This window comes from Musa acuminata, chromosome BXJ3-6, assembly GCF_036884655.1.
Source record: "Musa acuminata AAA Group cultivar baxijiao chromosome BXJ3-6, Cavendish_Baxijiao_AAA, whole genome shotgun sequence".
Taxonomy (NCBI): Eukaryota; Viridiplantae; Streptophyta; class Magnoliopsida; order Zingiberales; family Musaceae; genus Musa; species Musa acuminata.
Window position 1 is genome coordinate 6,879,039 of NC_088354.1, and position 19,799 is coordinate 6,898,837.

Genomic DNA, 19,799 nt, shown 5'->3' on the forward strand with positions numbered 1-19,799 from the left:
CACACACACATTTCGTTCTTTATCATCGGTTTCGTATTGCATCAAGAGGAAGAAATAAAAAAACAAACAAACAATTTATTAGTTCGATGTTCATGTTTTTGATTTGTTCTTGCATGTGTTCCCTTTCACAGTGGGAATTTCTTCGCTTGCTGCCCAATCTGATATCTTCCGTTCTCTCTCAACCTCTTCTGTAGGAGTTAATCGTGTCCAAAATTCTTGCCCATGGATGCAATCGGTGTAGTGGTGGTTGATCTCACGTAAAACATCTTGTGTTATAGAGTTCGATCGATCTTCTACCTCGCAGAATGCGCTTCTGGAGTTCTCTCGTGTGGTAGAGATGAAAGATGAGTTGGCCGATGGAGTCCTTCATCACCTGATGGTACAAGTTATCGACGCAGGAAATGAGAAGTTGTACGAGGCCAAGGTGTGGCGCAAACCATGGATGTTGGGCATTACAGAGCTTCAGGAGTTCCAAGCTTGTGGACCACTCTGGTAATGAATGTGGTGACCAAATCTCTTGTAAGAAGTCATCTGGTTTGTGTTGAAGTACCTATTGGAGTTACCCTGACACGAATTTTGTGACCATACAATTCCATACTTTGATGATTGAAGAGACATCTGAATTGGTTAGTGCATTGTTGCTATAGGTCTAATCTATTTCTATTCGATGTTCTATACTTTTGTTCTTGCTTAGATATAATTCCATACCCTTGTGATATATATGGTATGAGTTTGCCCACCTTAGACGTCATATTTCTTGGTCAAACCATTGTAAGAATGGCTCCATATAATCTAGTATGGACCTGGGTAGCGTACAGTTCCTGTAGACGATCTGGAGGTCAAAGAAGCAGCAAACACCGTCATGCGGTTGCTCCAGTCGTTCACTAGCACAATATAATATACCCTTGGAAACTGATGGAGATCCTTCATCCAAGAGCAGAAGATGTTAGGCTTCTCGTCGTCTGTGATATCGTGCTACTTTATATTATGAATCGTGTTTCAGTTGTTCTTGTTAACGTAGGGTTTTCGATTCACAGGTGATCGAAGAAGAAACTGCGAACATTAGCTACGCCATTAACGTAAGGCGTGGAATCGAGTACAGGTTTGCGATGCACAGATTACTCGACGGTGCTTTTCATGTGTATTGGATGGAGTGGCCTCATCGCCACTAGTGGTATTTTCTTCAACTAATACAAAGTAAATGTCATCCGTATGTGTGTTTGTAGCACCCACTCTTTGGTTATGAATGAATGCTTTCAACTATATCTGGAGAAGACAGCAATGTATAATGTGTGAAATAAACCATTCAGAAGCCTCACTAAGAAGAGCTCCCGAGTGATGACAAAAAGACAAAATCATCCGTAAAATTTCCCCGATAAAGTCCAATAAATAAGATCCATATCTCATTGCTCTCAACTTTTGAACCTAATGCTACGGCTAACACTGGTGTTGATTCCAGTGGCTTCTCCACCGTATGGGCCAGTTGGCTTTCTGATGTCACGTACTTGGCCTTTTCGCCGTATAAGTTGCTTTTGGTGTTTATGCTGCAACAGCAAACATAGCATTTAGTCTAAACTTTGATATAACTTTCAGCCGAATCGGATAGATCAATCATCTCAAACCAGAGAAAGATTACCCTGTATTTCTTTCGTGGATTTTTGAGAAGCTTCTTTCGGGGGCGAGTTAGTCCTCTATTCTTCTCCATCTGGTCCACACATTGATTGTAAGTCATAAAGATGTTAAATTATCCCACATAAAATCCATGTTTCTATAAGAGCGGGTAGAACTGACCTGATATGTGATCTGCCTCTTACCATCAGTTTCAGCTTCCACAAAAGATGGAACAGCTAGGGTTCTGTAACATATCAGAGGGCTCAAATGAGATATTCGTCAGCCAATTCATAAACACTGTAATGAGAAGCCCATTTCTTGCTTACCCTGAATATTTTTCTGATTTAGCCCTGAGCTTTTCAACCCTTTGCCTTTTCACCTCTTTATAGAATTCGTCCGATTCTCCTGTTTCATCAATATCTTGATCCTTGACATCCATGGACCTGCTTCCAAGACCTCCATCTTCATCTTCCATCAGATCACTGTCATCTACAGCCCCTGCCCTTGCAAGAACTCGTAGTTCATGTCTTCGCCGCCTTTCACCAATATCATCTCTTTTTGGCAAGTCATCGTCACCGGATACGATCTACGTAAACAATAAGTTCAAAATTATGTTACTAATAATGATCCCAAGTGCTTTCCATGAAGAATGAAACTCACAGGTAGCAACAAGTAATGATTCCACAAATAAAATATCAAGGACCACAAGAAACGAATGAGTAATAAGAGTACGCAATACGGACAAACTTATCGTATCGAAAGCAGAACATATATATCTATGCTAGTACTGCTACATATGTAATTACTAACTGATTTTTGCACAATACTATATCTTTTTTTAATACATTTGTGATTTTTTTGCATTGGAAATTAGTTTGGAAACTGCACTACTACAAATAAATGTTTCCATAAACCCATTATCCATTAGGATAGTTATGAAGCATATGATATTATGATAGTTGTAAACCTTATCAGAACATGAATCCCTTCATGGTAGTGCCTACAATGTGCATGTATCTATGTGGTTTGCACAAGCCCTAGCCATGCCATGCCTTTGATACATGAATAAACAATCAACAACGTTTCTAGATAATGAACCACAAGAACTGGGAAAATATGAAAGCAAATTCTACACTACACAACTGTATCTTTGTTGAGTAATGTTGCACGTAAAACTCAGCAAAATCTGTCACTCAACATATCAGATATCAGTATGCAGAACAGGTTGGACAGATCAATAATGATTTTGAAGATGTTCCAGTTGTGATCTAAGACAGGCATACCTTGGACCTGTTTGCTTTAGTTCCAACAAGCTGAGACAGTTTTCGTGACTCCGACAAACTTTCAAAATTCTTGACTGCTGTGTGTTTAATTTCATCATCAAAATCATCCAATGTCTCAAGCTGTCTGTTAAAAGTTTAAAGGTTCTTCAGATTAACCAAAATGTAAGGTAGATCTAATCTAACCAATTTAGAAAAGCAAGCCTTTTGATGCTTGAATAGTGAAACAAAGCCACACAGAAATACCCATTAACTGCCTTCCGAACATCCTTTGGTTTTGTTAAATTGTAAATGCCTTTCTTCTTCAACTTTGCTTCTAGGTTTTCTCTCACTTTCAGCATTTCCAAGCTTTGTAGGCCCATTTGAACATCCTGGTTCATCATTTAACACTGTTAGTACACTATCAAAATGCAATACCTAGATGACAACTATCAGGTTTTAAGCATGTAAAAGTCGTTCAGAAGAACCTCTTTTTTCTGACTGGCACTTGCATTATGAGCATCCTGTGATGATTTGCTTTTTTCAAAGTCCTGTATAATTATTTATAATGAGTGATTAATTGAATATTGCATAACAAAAGATAGATGTGTTGTTTTGACAAATATAATGGTACTTTAATAAGTTTTGGTTGTTGGCCTGTTGTGACAGGTTTGACTTCAAGTGGAACATTTCCTCTTGTCAGCACATTTTTCAAGCTATTTATTGCCATATCCTCAAGCTGTGGATGAAGATTCACATCAATCTGCTTCATCTGCTAAAAAGACAGGTATCACAAGTAAATACATAAATTATTTAAAGAGGCAACCTAGAACAAGAAAAAAATCAGAGAAGGAAGAAAAAATAAATAGCGAGAAGAAGAGGGGTAAAAGCTAAAAAAAGAGAAGTGGTTCATTTGTCCATATTTTACCAAGGTAGAAACAGACCTTTTCCAACAAGTTCTTGATCTCCACTAGTCGAGCTATTACTGGATGATCTCGAACAGGATGTCCCTCCGACTTGAGAAGAAGATAAAAACTTATTGACTGGCAATAAGTCAACAACAAAACTTGTTTCACCTCCAAAAAGTGCATTCCTACCCTACCTCTCTCAGTTGTTTCTCCAACCTGTAAAAGAGACATTCACCATAGTCGAACAATCATAGAACAGGTCTAGTTTTGTCGAAGGAAATACAAGTCATAAAGTCCTTAGTAACAAAAACAAGACAAATAAAACTGAAACCTTAAATCATTTAAAGATTTTAAAAAGGAGCCACAAGATATATAAGATTAAATTTCATCCAGAAGAAAGTAAGAAGAAGCTTGATCAATCCATTATATGACACAAAGATCATTGTACTGCATCCTACTATGCTTATATCGTGCTCCCTGCTAATGTCTTGAAGAATAATCACTGATTGTGCAAGAATAACCACCAATTCTTTAAAGAAATCCCAGCACCACAATAACAATGATTGTAGGAAAACTAAGTCAGAAACCTGATCATGAACAATGGCAAGAGGTTAAGGGCACAGTTGAATGGTACAAAATGCATTGCTGAACTGTAGCAACTTTCAGTGGGATCAGCTCATGTCAGTTTAGTAAGATGTTAAAAAACCCTAGTTTGAATATTATCATCTGCACTCAAAGAGATAAATAAATCTAGCCATCGGAGAAAGGAGAGGAAGCTACTAGGAGGAGCGGTAGCATGGTTCAGTTTTGAAATTAGCAAGATTCCAGTAACATAGTGCATTTGACCACTTGATCTGGTCAAGGCATCAAACAATGGTCACTGTTAACATAGCTGTTCTTATTAGTGGTCAGCGTCAACGATACACTTGAAAGTTGTCCGCAAAAGAATGATCTCTCTGATCATGCTGATTAAGTGCTCACCTTGTGTACAATTGGTTTTACTTCTCGAACTTGGTCTAGAGCATCATTTAATTCTGAAAGCAAGCCGACTAATTCAGGAGCAGAACTGCAAAAAGAAATTATGGAACTTAAAACATATAGAAAAATATATATAATATCACAATATTATGCTCATAAACAGCAGTATAAGCAACAGCATGTATCTACCAATAAGCCTACAACACTATTAACTGTAACAAATTCTGTGGCTGAAGTGCAAATTAAAATTTTATATTTCTTATAGGTGTAGATAATCTGGTTCCATAGATCCCCTCTTTTCTCTCCTCAAAAGCTACAGTTGAATAAGGTGGCAAACAAAATGTTATTCTGCTACTTGCCAGAAAATAAAGAAAATGCAGCTTGCACATGGTGCCAAATAACTGTTTCAGCAGCACTACTGTACACCCAACAATGTACTTTTAGTCTGAAAGGATAGGCCCACGGTATAAAGCTCTTACCAATGCAGGTCGACGCATATTTACTAAACTACACATAATAATGAGAGGGAACAATCCAACACAAAAAGATATTATCACAATATCACCATAGTAGTCTAGCGGACACGACATTCACTTGAAACATGTGCATCCAACTGAGAGCTGTTTTGTCTTGAATTATTTGCATGCACACACAAAAAAAGGAATACAATGTCAAACATGCTTCCAATACCAGATTATCACCGAACTTGTCTTATTGCAACCAAACTTGGCCCTAAGATCAAGTCAAGTGCATCTAGCTATAAGATGGGAACTTATGCACATATCAATTATCCAATAACCATAAATTTTCATTTAATTACACTAAAGTTATATTAAGAAATTAAAAAAAAAATTGATTTGATAATAATGAACCTAAATCAATTCTAATCCGACCTAACATGACCCTCATCAAAACTTACAATCACATTTTCAATTTAACAGACAATTTAGCTAAAGGGTGTATGCTTTTGATCCAAAAAGTAGAATCAGAAGTCTTTTCACCTTTTTAATTTTAGAACATGACTTGGTTTAAAATTTTGATGATAGTTATCAATGAATGATAATAGTTATCAATGTCGACTGGTATTCAAAGGTCCGATGCTGACTGGTACTCAAACTGAGCAATTTAATAAAGTCAAATCTGAAGCTAAACTTATCACCTAATAGGTTAACTATATCAGGCACACAGGATGGTAATCTGACCGGTACCAAGTTGTACCATTGATGGTCCCATTTTTATATTCTAACATTTTTAAAAGTTGTTGACAATGAGAAATACTTGTGTTGTCTTTTTCTCTCTCTCTCTCTCTCTCTGCTGGTCAGATATTTACCAATCAGCAACACATACCAACACTAGGTACACTGTATGGTACCAATGTCACACTGATCTGGCCACCAACAAATATGAATATTGAACCAAAATTTTAATCCTTGTGATATGAACTCAATCTTGATATGTTGAAGCCCAATATCCGGAATTAAACCTCTATCATCTACATGGATTCACAATTATAAACATAGTTTTTCTATTCTATTTTGAAGAAATACAATCTCATTTTTTGTCCTCTTATATCACCTCTTCCTTCCCTTTAGTGCAGCCCTAGCTGCAATAAATGTTGCTTCTTTTGGTCAAACGAGAATCATTTTAAGGACATTGTCTTGAAATGTAAATTAGCATGATGGCAGCTCTGCCACTAAACTATAATGAAACTGAAGAGCCATACACTATTTTTCTGATAAAATATTAGACATGAATCAGTAACATGCATCATCATATATGCTCTAGAAGTACATAAACCATATTGAAGAGTCGTATACGAGATTGATCATTGTTTCATGCAAACGGCAATGATTTTCAAATTTTCCAAGAGCCAATTAGAGAAGATTCACAAGTTTAGATGCAAAGTTAGGACGAGTACCTATATACAACATCCATCTGCTCCTCCTTTGACAAATCAGTAAAATCTTTCTTAATTTCCTCATAATTTTGATACGAATTGTCATCATCTACAGCAGATCTTCTTCCCATGGCTGTCTTCCCAACTAAAGCATCCTGCTAAGTGAAGCATTGCTTTTATAAGATACATTTGAATATAAAAATTAGGAAAAAAAACCTACCCAAACTTAGCATTTTGAAATATTCACTCTAAATTGTTGTACTCTGTGGGCAATTACTGTATAATAGAAATTTGTCTGATTAAACAGATTAACTACTTGATGTTAGGAATCATCAATCTAGTCAATACTTTCAAATACTAGGCATTTAAGTTTCTATATGTAGAAAGAAATGACTTACAAAGCAAAAGATGTAGAATCAGTACCTGATGCATGTCATTCTGCCTATCAGAATCACTTTCATCTTGTTCATCATTTTCGAGGCCAAAGTCTTCCATTGAAAGGGTTTTTGCCTTCTCTCTCTGGATCTTCAGTACCTCAGCCTCCTCCTCCATGGGAAGGTCTTCATCACTTGATTGGAGCTTGCCATATCATATAAATGGATTAAGCCATCAGAAATCCTGCAAGCTTCGTACTTGGAAGAAATATGAAACAACGGACAAGATTCACTACCTCATAGTCAACATTGTCAGCATTGTAATACAAACTCTTCCTTCTACCCCATATAGCCTTTCTTTCTTCTTCTTCCTCTTCTTCATGATCATCCATCTCATCATCATCTCCTCCAAATTTCTGTCGAAGATACTTTGCCTGTCTTGCAACTGAATAGGATAAAATGAAATGAACAAAACTTAGTCGTCAATGTAAACACTAAATAACATATACAAAAGGGTAGTAGGCCTCAAAAACTATATCCTCAAGCACATAGTTCTTTCAATGGAAACAAATATCTTCGTATTAAGCATCACAATACTACTAAAAAAGAATGATGGTTATGATTTATTGACTGCAATAGAAATAAATAAAGAAAGTAGTCTAATTATCATGGGTGCTGAGTAACACAACTATTAACCATCCATGGCAACTTGAAGCTCTAAATCAACCTGCTTGGTCTTTCAACTACTATTGGTGCTTTGCTGCACACTCATACATAGCTCCTCTTCAGTTGCAGTACCCCAAATGTTAATCCCAAAATTATTCTCTAGAATCTCCAATTGGGCAGTGAAGTTAGTGTTCAGATTGAGTCAAGCCACTTTAATTTGTTATCAATATGTGTCAAAACAAGGCCAAAATAACACAACTAAATGAACTTTAACTATGACCTTCCCTTACAAATTAGAACATCTATTAATTATCAAATGGTGAGTTGAGTGTAGCATAAAATACCTCCAAGACAACAATATATTCAATAAGAGTTTTCAGTCACCTTTCAAGAAGCTTAAATGAGGCCTTCTTAGGTTTACAACGATACTAACCCTGCATACAAATTATAAATCTTGTTTCAGGCAATTGGACAGCACTTGTTTCCTAATGAAAGGGGTGGTGATGAAACCACCTGTATCAATATGGAACAAATTTTCTTCTCATGCCTGCTTGTTTTTATCAAATTCAGGCCAGCTCCGCCGTGTCAATCCACATGAACATATCAGACTGAAATTAAACCCTTTTAGTTATTTGAAAGTAAATTCCCCAACTGTCCTATCTTTTAACCCCCTTTTCTCTTGTTGGCTGTCAATGCTGCACCACAAGAGAGAATCAGACACATGATTAGCATCTGACAGCATCAATTGACTACTCAAGGATGAGAAGTCACCCAAAGAACAAATCCTGGACGAAACCACCTCAAAGGCAACATGTGCACCTTTTTGAAGGGAGTTACTGATTAGGTCTTGGACATTTTCCCTCACAAGGTATTGTCACTGGTACCTGTGAGGCATGCAATTATGTCAAGATTTAAGCTTCTCCCCTTATTTGCTATTGGCAACATATAGAAGGTGCACTAGACACCAGCTAGAATAGAAGGTGCACCAGACATTACAAGCTGCACCAGACACCAGCTAGAATAGAAGGTGCTGAAAGCTCTTACAGAGGAAAAGTTATCACTCAACTTATATGATCTAGTCTATGTGGTGTGGAACTATATGCTGCTGAGATATACAGGCATGAATAAATTGACTTATCATTTATATTTCTTTTTAATTCAGCAGCAATAACACAAGAGGCCAAGCATCATAGTCTTATATAACACCATTCACCAAATCATATATGACCTTATCTGCTCCTCCAAAATTTCATGATCCTCATCTTCATCAAATAAATCTTATGCCCATTACTGGATAATGATACATCATCCAGTCCCCAAAGACTATACATTGGAAAACTCTTATGCCCATTACTATCGTTAGTTACTAGTGTCAAGACAATTTTTTAAGCCTCACTGAATTTCTTAATACATATTGAACACATAATGCAGGTTCAGTGGTCCACATGTAATACAAGTTTTTAAATACATCCAAAATATTTACCTAAATCAATTGCCTTCCTATAGATAAATAGCTTTGATTGTCATGTTAGCATACCAATAGCATGGTACATGTTGTGCACAGTGCTATCCTTGGCAAAATTGTCTAGAGGAAAGGATGTGTCAATGTTTCATTAATGGCACAATAGCCCCCACCCAAATGTGCCACATCATGTTTGATACTGGTCAAAAAAATTTCACACTCACCACTATGAATCATGTTAGATACAAATCCAACATGTCTCCCATTCAAAGCTTGATCACTTCAAAAACAATTTCTGTACATACGACACAAAGTGAGAAGTTGACTTTATCTTTTGGTTTCTAAGCCTTCCGATCAGCCCCTCTTATAACATTGCACATTCTCTGATTTTTAGAACATGTGTACTAAATGTATTACAACTATCTTTTTCCTATAAATCAAAATGCTCTTTGTGTGTCCCCTTGCCCCAATGAACATGCACATGAGTTTGGCTTCATTTGGCAGTTCCTCCACCAGTCACTTAGTTTAATCAGTATTTTACCTTTTTTTTCATGTTCCTCGGACCAACATTAGTGATCATGAAACAGCTAACAATGTTGCCAGCAAGTGCTTAATTTAAACTTTTGTCCACATGACCCATGTCAATAACTTTGAGAATAGTACAGTCAAAGCTGTCATCTGGTTCCAAGCCAACTAGCGCCAGGCAGCATTTTCTGTAAGGGCATGTCTGCACACCACAGAATGGGATATATGTTGTACTGGTATCATGGTATGAGATCCAAAATTCTTTTAAAATGGAAACCATGAATATTAAATTATGTCTTTAAACACATTTTCAATGCCATCTTAGCTCTATAGAATATTTCCCATCACTAGTAATAATCTCAACATTATGTCCTGCATCACTAAAGCACAAATTATCTTTCTTCAGCAGTAAAGCAAGAAAAAAATAAGATTATAAAAAATCACAGTGATCTACAGCAAAGAATAGATGTTTCATCTCAAAACAAAACCAGTCCATGTATACAATCCCTATACTAAGCATATAACTAAGTCCAAATTAGAGTTTTAAATTTATGCCTAAAAGAATATGTAAGTTTTGTATATAGAATAAGGCTTCTTTTTTTGAAGAAGAAAATCACACTTACTTTTTGCAGCAAAGCCCTTGTCTTTGATGTTATCATTAATTCCATCAGATTCCTCACCATCATCATCACTTCTGGAATTATCACTATCATCCTTATCAATACCCTATACACCACTGAAAGAATAAGTACCAGAAGAAAGTATGGTCTTAAATCAACCATAAGAAATAGATAAAATAAAACCAGATTAACATAATTATTAATACTAACAAAAGTTGACACACTTGTTAAGAAGAAATGTTACTGTATGTAAATCTGAAGTTCTAAAAACTGGGCCCCCAATGTTAAACGAGCATTATGACTTGCAAGAAAATCAGCATTATGACTTCCAAAAAGTATTTCTCACCTCAAAGTCAAAAACAGGCTCAATCAAATCTTCATCATCAGATTCACCTGTCATATACATATGCAAAATGAAATTTACAACACTAGAAACTATAGAATCCAAAAATATTTTTTGTTGGAAACAAGTCACCGCAATCATCTCCAATCTCACCATTAACATCGAGAGGCACAACATCCCGCTGCTTATGAACTGCACGTTTGAATTATTGAGATTATTAAAGACATCATAGGAGATGGGTAAAAAGAGAAAGAGTGTAGGGCCAAGTATCTGTTTTGTACAAGCGTCAATTTCATCATCGATGTCATCCTCTCTAAAAGCATCGTTTGTAGAATGGTTCTTGGCTGAGCTTCTCACAGCTTTCCTTGGACTCTTGGTTCCTTTTCCCATCATTCAAAATGCCTGAGCAAAAAACCATGATTCAGAATTTAAATGAATCAAACAAACTTGAGTGTTCGATGACTTCTTATTCATCCTCACTTCAATACTCAACAATAAACTTCAAGATAAAATGTGGTTTCAAAAATGTACTAAAGCGATATGCAAAGATGATTCTAAAGCATGGGTACCAGCCCCATGCGGTCTATGGCAAGGCCAGTACAGGTTAGATCTATATCGGCTTACCGACAAAGTAAATCTGTACATGCTACAGTAACAAAAGGAGGGAGAAGGAGAGGAAGAGATGGAGGAAGAGAAAGAGAAGGATGGAGAAGGAGAAGAAGAGGAGGTGGCGACAGCAGAGGAGGAGATCAAGGAAAAAGATGATGAGGAGCAGGAGTGCTGCTTGGTAGTGTTGTCAAAGGCGCTAAGCGGTAAAAGGCATCAAGGTTCCAAAACACCAAAAGCACTCGCCTGACCGAGGCGAGGTGTTCAACAATATAAAAATTATAAAAAATAAAAATAAAAATCGATAAAATAAAATTAGACATAATATGAATTCCATATCATTTCAAAATTCAAATTATCACCACTAAAACAACGAATTACTTTCATCTAACCATCTACAAAAAATAATAAACATTAAAGTAGTATACTGTCCTAATCTAACAACAAAATAACAAAACAAAAGAAGATTAGCATCAAGATTAACAATGCAAAATTCTAGCAGTCATAAATACAGTAATTAACACAGTTCATAAACTATTATTTGCAAGCAATTACCAATTATAAACAAAAAATTAACACAATTATGCAAGGGAGGGGACTGAGGATAGGAGCAGGTCGGCTGAGAATAGGGGAAGGCAGGGGACGGAGGCCGATAGCAGGCGAAGGCAAGGATGCAGGCTGAGGGGCTAGAGAGGCGGTTAACAGTAAGTCGGAGAGGGCCGTCAAAAGAAAGGGAGAGGCAGCCACGATGCCATGCAAAGCAGAGGTAGAGGAGAGGGAGAAAAGACTGGTGAGAGAGAGAGAGAGAGAGAGAGAGAGAGAGGGCTACCCCGAATCCTGCTATCAGCCTCCCTATCACCGGGGAAGGGGGCGCGGACTCCTATCACGGGGGAGAGGGATAGAGAAAGCCAGCGAGTAGAAAGAGGGAAAGGGCGGTGAGAGCGAGGAGAGGGAGGAGGGGGGGGGGGGGGGGGCTGTTGCAGACGCCGGAGAGAGGGGGAGAGGGGGAGAGGAGGTACCGGGGGAACGCGCCGCGCGGCACTCGCCTCTGGGAGAATCGTTCAGGTCACCGGCCGACTTGCACCGTACCACGGTTGGAGAGTCGGGGATGCCTATAGGGTTTCCAGCACGAGGGAGAAGAAGCGCTGCGGAGGGTTTTCGATTTGGTATTAAACAACTTCCTGGTTAAATCCAGCCAGTGTTCAACTCAGGTGTGATCACATCGGGTGCCGTGCATGGGCCGCCCAGGACCAGGCCCAGGCCCAGGACCAGGCGTCGGCCCATTCAAACATATGCCCAAATTCTCACTTGGGTCCTCCTCTTCCTGAAGGTGGTCATGTTACATAATGAATCAACCAACATATGCCCAAATTCATATTTATGCTTAAACCAGAACTTGTAAGTATTTACATCCAAGAAGATCTCAGCCAAGAAAATATTTGATAGCGTGTACAAAGCATATATGAAAGAGCATACTTCTGCATGGCAACCAGCATCAGCATAAGGCAAGTGGTTGTGTTATTTAGGACTCCATGGAACCAAGATGGAACCAGAAAAACTTGCTGGTATCCAAGCGTTGCATGAAATCTGAGACCCCAACACCAAACAGTTGAGCAAAAATTGGCATTTTGATCGGTAGTCCAAAAGAATTTTGGTTGTGACAGCTACAGAAATGCTGCTATGTAACACCAAAAGTGAGAAGTTCAAAATGTAATTTACATTGAGCTGCGTGTGTTCGACATTACATTATGTAATCTGCTGAGCCATGAATTAGCTCTGCTTTGCCAACAGCCAAATAAAAAAGATCACGATGTGTACTGCATCGCATCATTTTTCAGCTACATGCCTCCTAGTTCATGTTTTCTGATTCCGAGCCACATGCACCACCCATAGACAGTGCAGGTAATAATTTTCGACACAACGAGTTCCAAGCAGCTGAGAGGCCTGGAGCAGAAAGGGTTAATGTCCTTGATTATGTTTTAAGGATCAAGGAGTGGGCACAGATGGACTAGGAATAAACTCTATTCCAAAATATCTGTTGGCCAAAGCTGTCTCCACTTAGAGATTTCATCCTTGCTCTGGAGTTTTCTGATTCCCCCATAAAATCCATCTGTTTCACTACCTTCTTCCCTGTGATCCTTCCGATTAATCAATGCGCGTCTCCACCTTGAGCCAGGCGTGTACTGGTTGAATTCCAAGACAACAGTATCTGAAAGTCATAACAAATTATTAAACTTTACTGTTAGAAGATTTTAAGCAAAATCACAACCATTAGAAACTCAGAGGAACTAATAGAGATGCAAGAATTTTGTTCATGGCACTAAGTCCACCCATGAAATGGTGGCTTAGCTTTTTGTTCAATTCATAAAGTTCTTTGTGTTATAGTTTGACGAGTGTGGGTATTTATGAACTCGACGGTTAGATGAGGTAGACAATACTGAAATTAACCCATAAAAGTGTTCAATTTTTATTTCTCAGTTACAGAGTTTTCTTTTGACATTGTTGATGCCAAACACCAATAGTTTTAGAGCATGGCTATGGATAAAGCATTTTGGTTATCAGAGTTTTTAACATATTCACATTATATTAATGAAACAGAAAAGACAGTCTAACATATTGACGCATATTAAGACTCGGAGATATCAGGCAGTCGCAAGATGCTTCTAACATATACATATTTTGACATTGTATTTATTGGAAGAGAATGTTATACGAAACTGAATATGGATGTTCAGCTAAAAGAATCTCAAACCAACCTAATCGAAGGGAGAAAGAACTGCAACATTAAGATCCATAATTTGTTAATCATGCTAAGGTGTTTCAGTGAAAACTTCTAAAATGAGATGTTAAGATTTGTGCAAAACTGATAAGAATCGCCATCAGTTGTCCCATAGTTGTTGGCTGAAAATTCTACACAGCATGAGTGTGAAGTGTGTTAGTGAATTCTGAGATTGGATATGAATGTGTAAATCTATATTTGTTTGTGTGCTTTCTTTCGAAAGAAAAGAATGTATTCCACCATGTTCGAAAAGCAAATTTAAAGATCAAAATTTTCATTAGAATAGAAACTTGCAAACCAACGTATGCAACTTTCAAGATTAGTTGATTAACCAACCGTTGATTGTATATTCTGGGAGAGACAATGATAGGTCTACTGTTCTGTGATGCTGAAATAATTCGTTGGCAGCCATAGCTGTTATCACTTAATTCTAAGAAGCTTAAGATCTCTCTTGACTCAACGACAAAATGAGCTTACCACTAAGATGACAATGGCAGAAATGCTCACTTCCATCGCAAGATTCCAAGTGACCTATTACTCCGTACCACCAGCCTGCAAAACATAAGAATTGTTTATTTTCTGCTTTTCTTACCTCAAATTTTCTACTGCACTTGATAACAACAAAAGATTTGATCTTCTGTATTTAATTGCAGACGGTATAAGAAATTTAGTTCACCACAATAGTTCATTGTCATCAACAGAAAAGGATAATACATGTTTAGCAGTCACTGGAGGGGAAAAGCAATGGTTAAAGCACCCACCATACGGAAACTCCTTGTTTCTTCTCCACTGAATCTCAATATGATCACCAGGGCGTAAATCACTCAAGCAGTCTGAGATATGAAGTTCATGAGCAGGAGTACTGATCGGGGGTGCTCTTAGTCTATCCCATTGCACGCCCTCCTCTATGACTATAGCTCGTCGTCCATGTGGTGGGTACCTACAAGTCAGGTCAATAGATAGCAAGCTAAGTATGCATATATAAGCATCACGACATATCAAGCCGGGACAGTAAACTAATACACACTCCAGTCATGCACGTAATCTAGACTGCATAATTTCCTTTTTGAGAAACCTAAAAGAACAAAAAATGTCGATGTTCAGCTCCTGCTAATACTTCCAATTTCAACACTTAATTTGAAGCATGCACTATGTGATTTTCACAGGAAATTACTACCGTAGTCTGTTAACACAGTACAATTTATACAAAGGAGAACATTCTAAGCATACATTTGAGGCTCATTTATTCATACCTTGCATGAAAAGTATCCGTGTGGCTATCATACCTAACTTCCGCATCATAGCACGATAACATAAACCCCACATGCCCATGCTGCAAAGAAGCATTATAACTCTTAGTAAACTAAGCTTCAAGAAAAAAAACTACAAATAATCAAGCACCAAAATCTTCGCATAAGACACCCAAGTAATGAGTGCACGGCAGGATGCATGATAAGTAATCTTGTTTCCTAGTACTAGCAACTTAACCATCGTTATGTCACAAAAAACATCATAAGCTTTGGTTATGAAAAGGTTATGATAAATGACAGACATTCACAAACACTATATGAGGAAGCAAGCCATGATCAAAGGTATGAAATTTGCAAATCGAGATCATTTGAATCAAAGAATTTGTTCTGACCAATACCTCACGGTTGTAAATCTGAGATGGGAACCAGAATTTGCCACTCTCGAGTGACTGATACCAAGACATAACGGAGTCATCGGGCGATGGGCTCTTCGGCTTGTAACTGCCGTCGATCCTAGACTTGAGCCAAGAAATAGGCCAGACACAAGAGAGCACCCCAATCCACTTCTTGCTTCTGTTGCTGCTGGTGATATCAGCAGGCGAAGAATCCTTTGTCGAAGACAAGTACTGCTTCCACTCTCTGCGTGCCGCATGGCCTATCAATCTCCCCCATTTCTCTTTCATATGCTTCTCCCAGAGATGATCGCTCCTGCATCTCTCCCTCAGAGAGCTACAAACAGCTGCCATGTTAGACAATCCCGTCGGCGACAACTTCCCGAGGATGCACTCCAAGGTCAACTCCGGCAAATCCAAGACCGACATCTCCTCCGACTCCTCTACATTCTCCACCCTGTGGACGAATCGGTTCCTCGGAGACATCGTGGACGATCCGACACTAAATCTCAAGACGAATGAACCAGGAAAGACGTCAGCAGGGACCGCAGAGGAAGAGACTCGAAGAGGGGATGGACGGAGGGGAAGAAGTATACAAGGAAGAAATTTGTATCAAGAGGAAAAAAAAGAAGCAAAGCAGAGATTTTTCAGGCGGTTGATTGGGTTCTCCACAGGAAAATCGAAGAATAATATGAAATTCCAAGTTGCTTCGAAAGCAATGGTTCGATAGCAATTCCTGCACCAGGAATGATCCTGATGCTGTGTGTAGTGCTGACGCGACGAAACCCACTCGAGTTTGGGTTCTTCCAATCGGCAACCCCAAGCAACAAGATAGGCTTTTGGAGGGTGACACCAGCCTCCTACTTTCGCAGCACCTTTCCTCGAATCAAGCCTCTAACGAAACAAAAATGGAAATCCAAGAGAGAGAAAGCTCAGAGCCAGAGCCTGAGAACAAGAGAACTGATGAGGAGACGAGAGATTGAAGAAGACAAGGGGTGGGTAGTCGGGGAATGGGCGAGATTAGGTGCAACCAACACCAGAACTGCAGACCTGACACAGACCCAACAAGGGCTCAAAAAGCAAGCTGCAGAATGGAGATCCGGAAGAGAGGGTTGGAGGAGAGGAAGATTGAGATGAACACGAAGTGGCAGGGGCAAGCCCTCCTCGGTTCATCAAAGACCTCCCGCCCCCAAATCTCTGTCTTTCTCTCTCTCCCCTTCCCTCGGAGAACCCAGGAAACAATGTTGAGGTAAGAGAGGGAGGTGAGGAGGAGAGATTAAAAGGACTCCAGGGATAAACTATAATTGGCTGAGAGGGAGTTTAGTATTCTTTTACTTTTCTTGGGCGGGGGAGGTTGCATCACAGCCTTGACGAGCCACCAACCATCACGCCCGTCGTCCTCACAACCCACCATTATCGCCTCTTCTCCTGCAGCCACCAACAGCTCGTTGTGGTTGGTAGAAAAATACCTCACACAGTCACAACTGGTCACTGACATGACCGCAATCGAGTGCAGACGGTGTCATCATTCTTGGTAAGATTCCATCTTGCATTCATCATCATCAAGTCAGAAGATAACCTCAGGCGTGATAATGGTTAGATTACATGGTTTTTGTCTTCTATTCTGTCTCACACACCATGGCAAATATGTTGGTGTCAGATTGACTTTGAGACAGAAGCTCGTGTGAATCGGTCAAGGAATCATTGTTACGACCGGAATAGATATGTTTGTAATGGATAAGCTCGATCGAGAGGGTGGTGGAGGTTGTCAAATTCCATTGGGTTTTCTCGAAATCAATGGATGATTGGTAGGAAAAATTCCACATACGACATTGCAACATACTATTTATAAAGGTGGAAGTTGGAGTTCCTTGTAAGCTAGCTAGAGTTGATAGAGAAAGCCGAAGTGGCTATGCTCCATATAAAGAATTCATTCTAGTTAAAGTAACTGGTTCTAAGACAAAGTAATACTACTTCTCAAAAGCATTATTAGTTTAGTAGTGGTAGCAAGATTTGACACATGGATTTGAGGCATGAGAATGATTGCAGATGTGGTCTGGGATGATCTCATCAAGATCTTATCTAATCCATCCCCAATCAAGGAGTCTTTGGTGTTACAAGAAGGATGAGAATGATGGCATATGTGATTTAGTGAGGAAATATGCCAAGGAAAGAACCAAATGGATTTTGCATTTGATGCTACAAGTAGCATAGTGCCATGGAAATCAGAGGGGTTAAGTTGGAGGAGTTGTGATTGAGTAGATGCTAACAACACTAGAATCAAGAATATTTAATTGGAAGTAGACATATAATAGTGTCATCAAATCCTATTAGTACTGATATGATGCAACTCCAGAAAAAACAAACTTGTAGGATTTATGTTTGTACCATTTCAGAGTCTAATATGCCATAGTATATTGTTACTTGTGACTTAAGCAAGTAGGATTAGGGAGGATCCAACTTTCCCAATTAGTTTATTATTTTATCAACAAAATGAATTACAAACAATTACAATTACACAGTTTTATTTGATAAAATTATATTTCAGAAGTTTATTAAATATTTTATGATAAATTTACTATTATAATATTTTTAATATTTTATTTAAAAATAAATATATTTTTTATTTAAAATAAATAAAATAAATGTATGTATACGTATGCATGCATGTATGTTTGTAATCTTATAAAAAAATGACACATGCCTAAATATATATATAATAAATAGAATATAATTTTAAAAAAGGAATAAAAAATCATCTTATAGAAAATATAAATCATGTTGGTTTCTAGCTGAATCATTTTGATAATTTTATAATTTCAGATAAAATCATATAATATTTCAAAAAATTTAAAAACTTACATTAACATTCCATAAGTATTGAGATGCTAATACTATCATGAGGTAACATCAGCATTTGAGGCATTTTTAATATAATATTTAGAACACGGATTAAAACTTACTGTACATTTCAAATATGTACTCAAATACATATTTATTTATGTGATAAATAAATGGTATTCATGCATGCATCTGTGGATATATACATAAAAATTGGGGTTGGAGAGATGTTGATTAGGAAACATTTGCATCATATTCATGTGTCTCATTAATTCATCTCCCATGTTTCTCCTCTATCATCTGGTGATGGGTCCCAAGGCTTTACCTTTCTCAGCATAAAAGTGCATGGAGAACCATTGCGCAGGCCGAGCCCTAAGAAAGAGTGGTAACAAATTGGACCATGGAATGGAAACAGAGCAAAGAATTGATCAGTCGGCCCATACTAGGAGCGTAAAAAAAAATGGAGGTGCGGGGAATCGAACCCCGTGCCTCTCGCATGCAAAGCGAGCGCTCTACCATATGAGCTACACCCCCTTGATGACAGCCGTCCGAAATGATTATACATATACATAATATAAAGGTACGTAAAAAAGGTAAATGGAGGTGCGGGGAATCGAACCCCGTGCCTCTCGCATGCAAAGCGAGCGCTCTACCATATGAGCTACACCCCCTTGATGACAGCCGTCCGAAATAATTATACATATACATAATATAAAGGTACGTAAAAAAGGTAAATGGAGGTGCGGGGAATCGAACCCCGTGCCTCTCGCATGCAAAGCGAGCGCTCTACCATATGAGCTACACCCCCGTGATGAAAGCCGTTCGAAATAATTATATATATATAGTTTAAATGAAGTTTAAAGGAACGTAAAAAAGTAAATGGAAGTGCGGGGAATCGAACCCCGTGCCTCTCGCATGCGAAGCGAGCGCTCTACCTACCATATGAGCTACACCCCCGTGATGACAGTCGATCGGAATAAAAATATATATATACAAAGTTTAAAGGAACGTAAAAAAAAAGTAAATGGAGGTGCGGGGAATCGAACCCCGTGCCTCTCGCATGCGAAGCGAGCGCTCTACCATATGAGCTACACCCCCGTGATGGCAGCTGTTCGAAATATATTTATATATATACTTTAAATTGATGACTCCAGTATTGTACAGACAGAAAAGTTTGTTGTTTTAAGAAGTTTCTTATGATCATCGAGAATAAAATTATGTACATTAATCCTCTCCGGACTCCATTTTGATATAAGATTTTACCTTCATCACTATATGCCTTTGTGCA

General features: G+C 38.3%; 2 protein-coding genes and 5 non-coding genes across 9 annotated transcripts; all 7 read right to left on the minus strand.

Moving 5' to 3' along the window:
- Positions 1-1,213: 1,213 nt before the first annotated feature.
- On the minus strand, positions 1,214-12,423 carry LOC135640943 (protein THALLO-like). Of its 3 annotated transcripts, none has more exons than XM_065155823.1 (18): positions 12,269-12,423; positions 10,925-11,045; positions 10,797-10,835; positions 10,647-10,693; positions 10,304-10,406; positions 7,324-7,472; positions 7,077-7,232; positions 6,675-6,808; positions 4,760-4,844; positions 3,815-3,994; positions 3,505-3,645; positions 3,359-3,421; positions 3,138-3,262; positions 2,895-3,018; positions 1,938-2,197; positions 1,792-1,855; positions 1,637-1,705; positions 1,214-1,544 (listed from the first exon to the last, which is right to left on the minus strand). In XM_065155823.1, the coding sequence occupies exons 2-18, from the start codon at positions 11,034-11,036 to the stop codon at positions 1,413-1,415; spliced, it is 1,983 nt and encodes a 660-aa protein (XP_065011895.1). In that variant the 5' UTR covers positions 11,037-11,045; positions 12,269-12,423; the 3' UTR covers positions 1,214-1,412. The 3 variants fall into 3 exon arrangements, with proteins under 3 accessions (XP_065011895.1, XP_065011894.1, XP_065011893.1); XM_065155822.1 differs by having other exon boundaries at positions 3,505-3,642; positions 6,675-6,811; XM_065155821.1 differs by having other exon boundaries at positions 6,675-6,811.
- Positions 12,424-12,944: 521 nt separating this feature from the next.
- LOC135640945 (F-box protein At2g32560-like) lies at positions 12,945-17,038 on the minus strand. The gene is made up of 5 exons (XM_065155824.1): positions 15,677-17,038; positions 15,282-15,361; positions 14,790-14,968; positions 14,506-14,580; positions 12,945-13,458 (listed from the first exon to the last, which is right to left on the minus strand). Exons 1-5 carry the CDS (start codon positions 16,154-16,156, stop codon positions 13,271-13,273), a joined length of 1,002 nt encoding a protein of 333 aa, XP_065011896.1. The 5' UTR covers positions 16,157-17,038; the 3' UTR covers positions 12,945-13,270.
- Positions 17,039-18,972: 1,934 nt separating this feature from the next.
- Positions 18,973-19,045, minus strand: TRNAA-UGC (transfer RNA alanine (anticodon UGC)). Its single transcript has one exon. It is a non-coding gene; the product is annotated as a tRNA-Ala (tRNA).
- Positions 19,046-19,109: 64 nt separating this feature from the next.
- TRNAA-UGC (transfer RNA alanine (anticodon UGC)) lies at positions 19,110-19,182 on the minus strand. Its single transcript has one exon. It is a non-coding gene; the product is annotated as a tRNA-Ala (tRNA).
- Positions 19,183-19,246: 64 nt separating this feature from the next.
- On the minus strand, positions 19,247-19,319 carry TRNAA-UGC (transfer RNA alanine (anticodon UGC)). Its single transcript has one exon. It is a non-coding gene; the product is annotated as a tRNA-Ala (tRNA).
- A 72-nt stretch (positions 19,320-19,391) lies between these two features.
- TRNAA-CGC (transfer RNA alanine (anticodon CGC)) lies at positions 19,392-19,468 on the minus strand. Its single transcript has one exon. It is a non-coding gene; the product is annotated as a tRNA-Ala (tRNA).
- A 68-nt stretch (positions 19,469-19,536) lies between these two features.
- TRNAA-CGC (transfer RNA alanine (anticodon CGC)) lies at positions 19,537-19,609 on the minus strand. The gene has a single exon. It is a non-coding gene; the product is annotated as a tRNA-Ala (tRNA).
- Between the last annotated feature and the right edge of the window lie 190 nt (positions 19,610-19,799).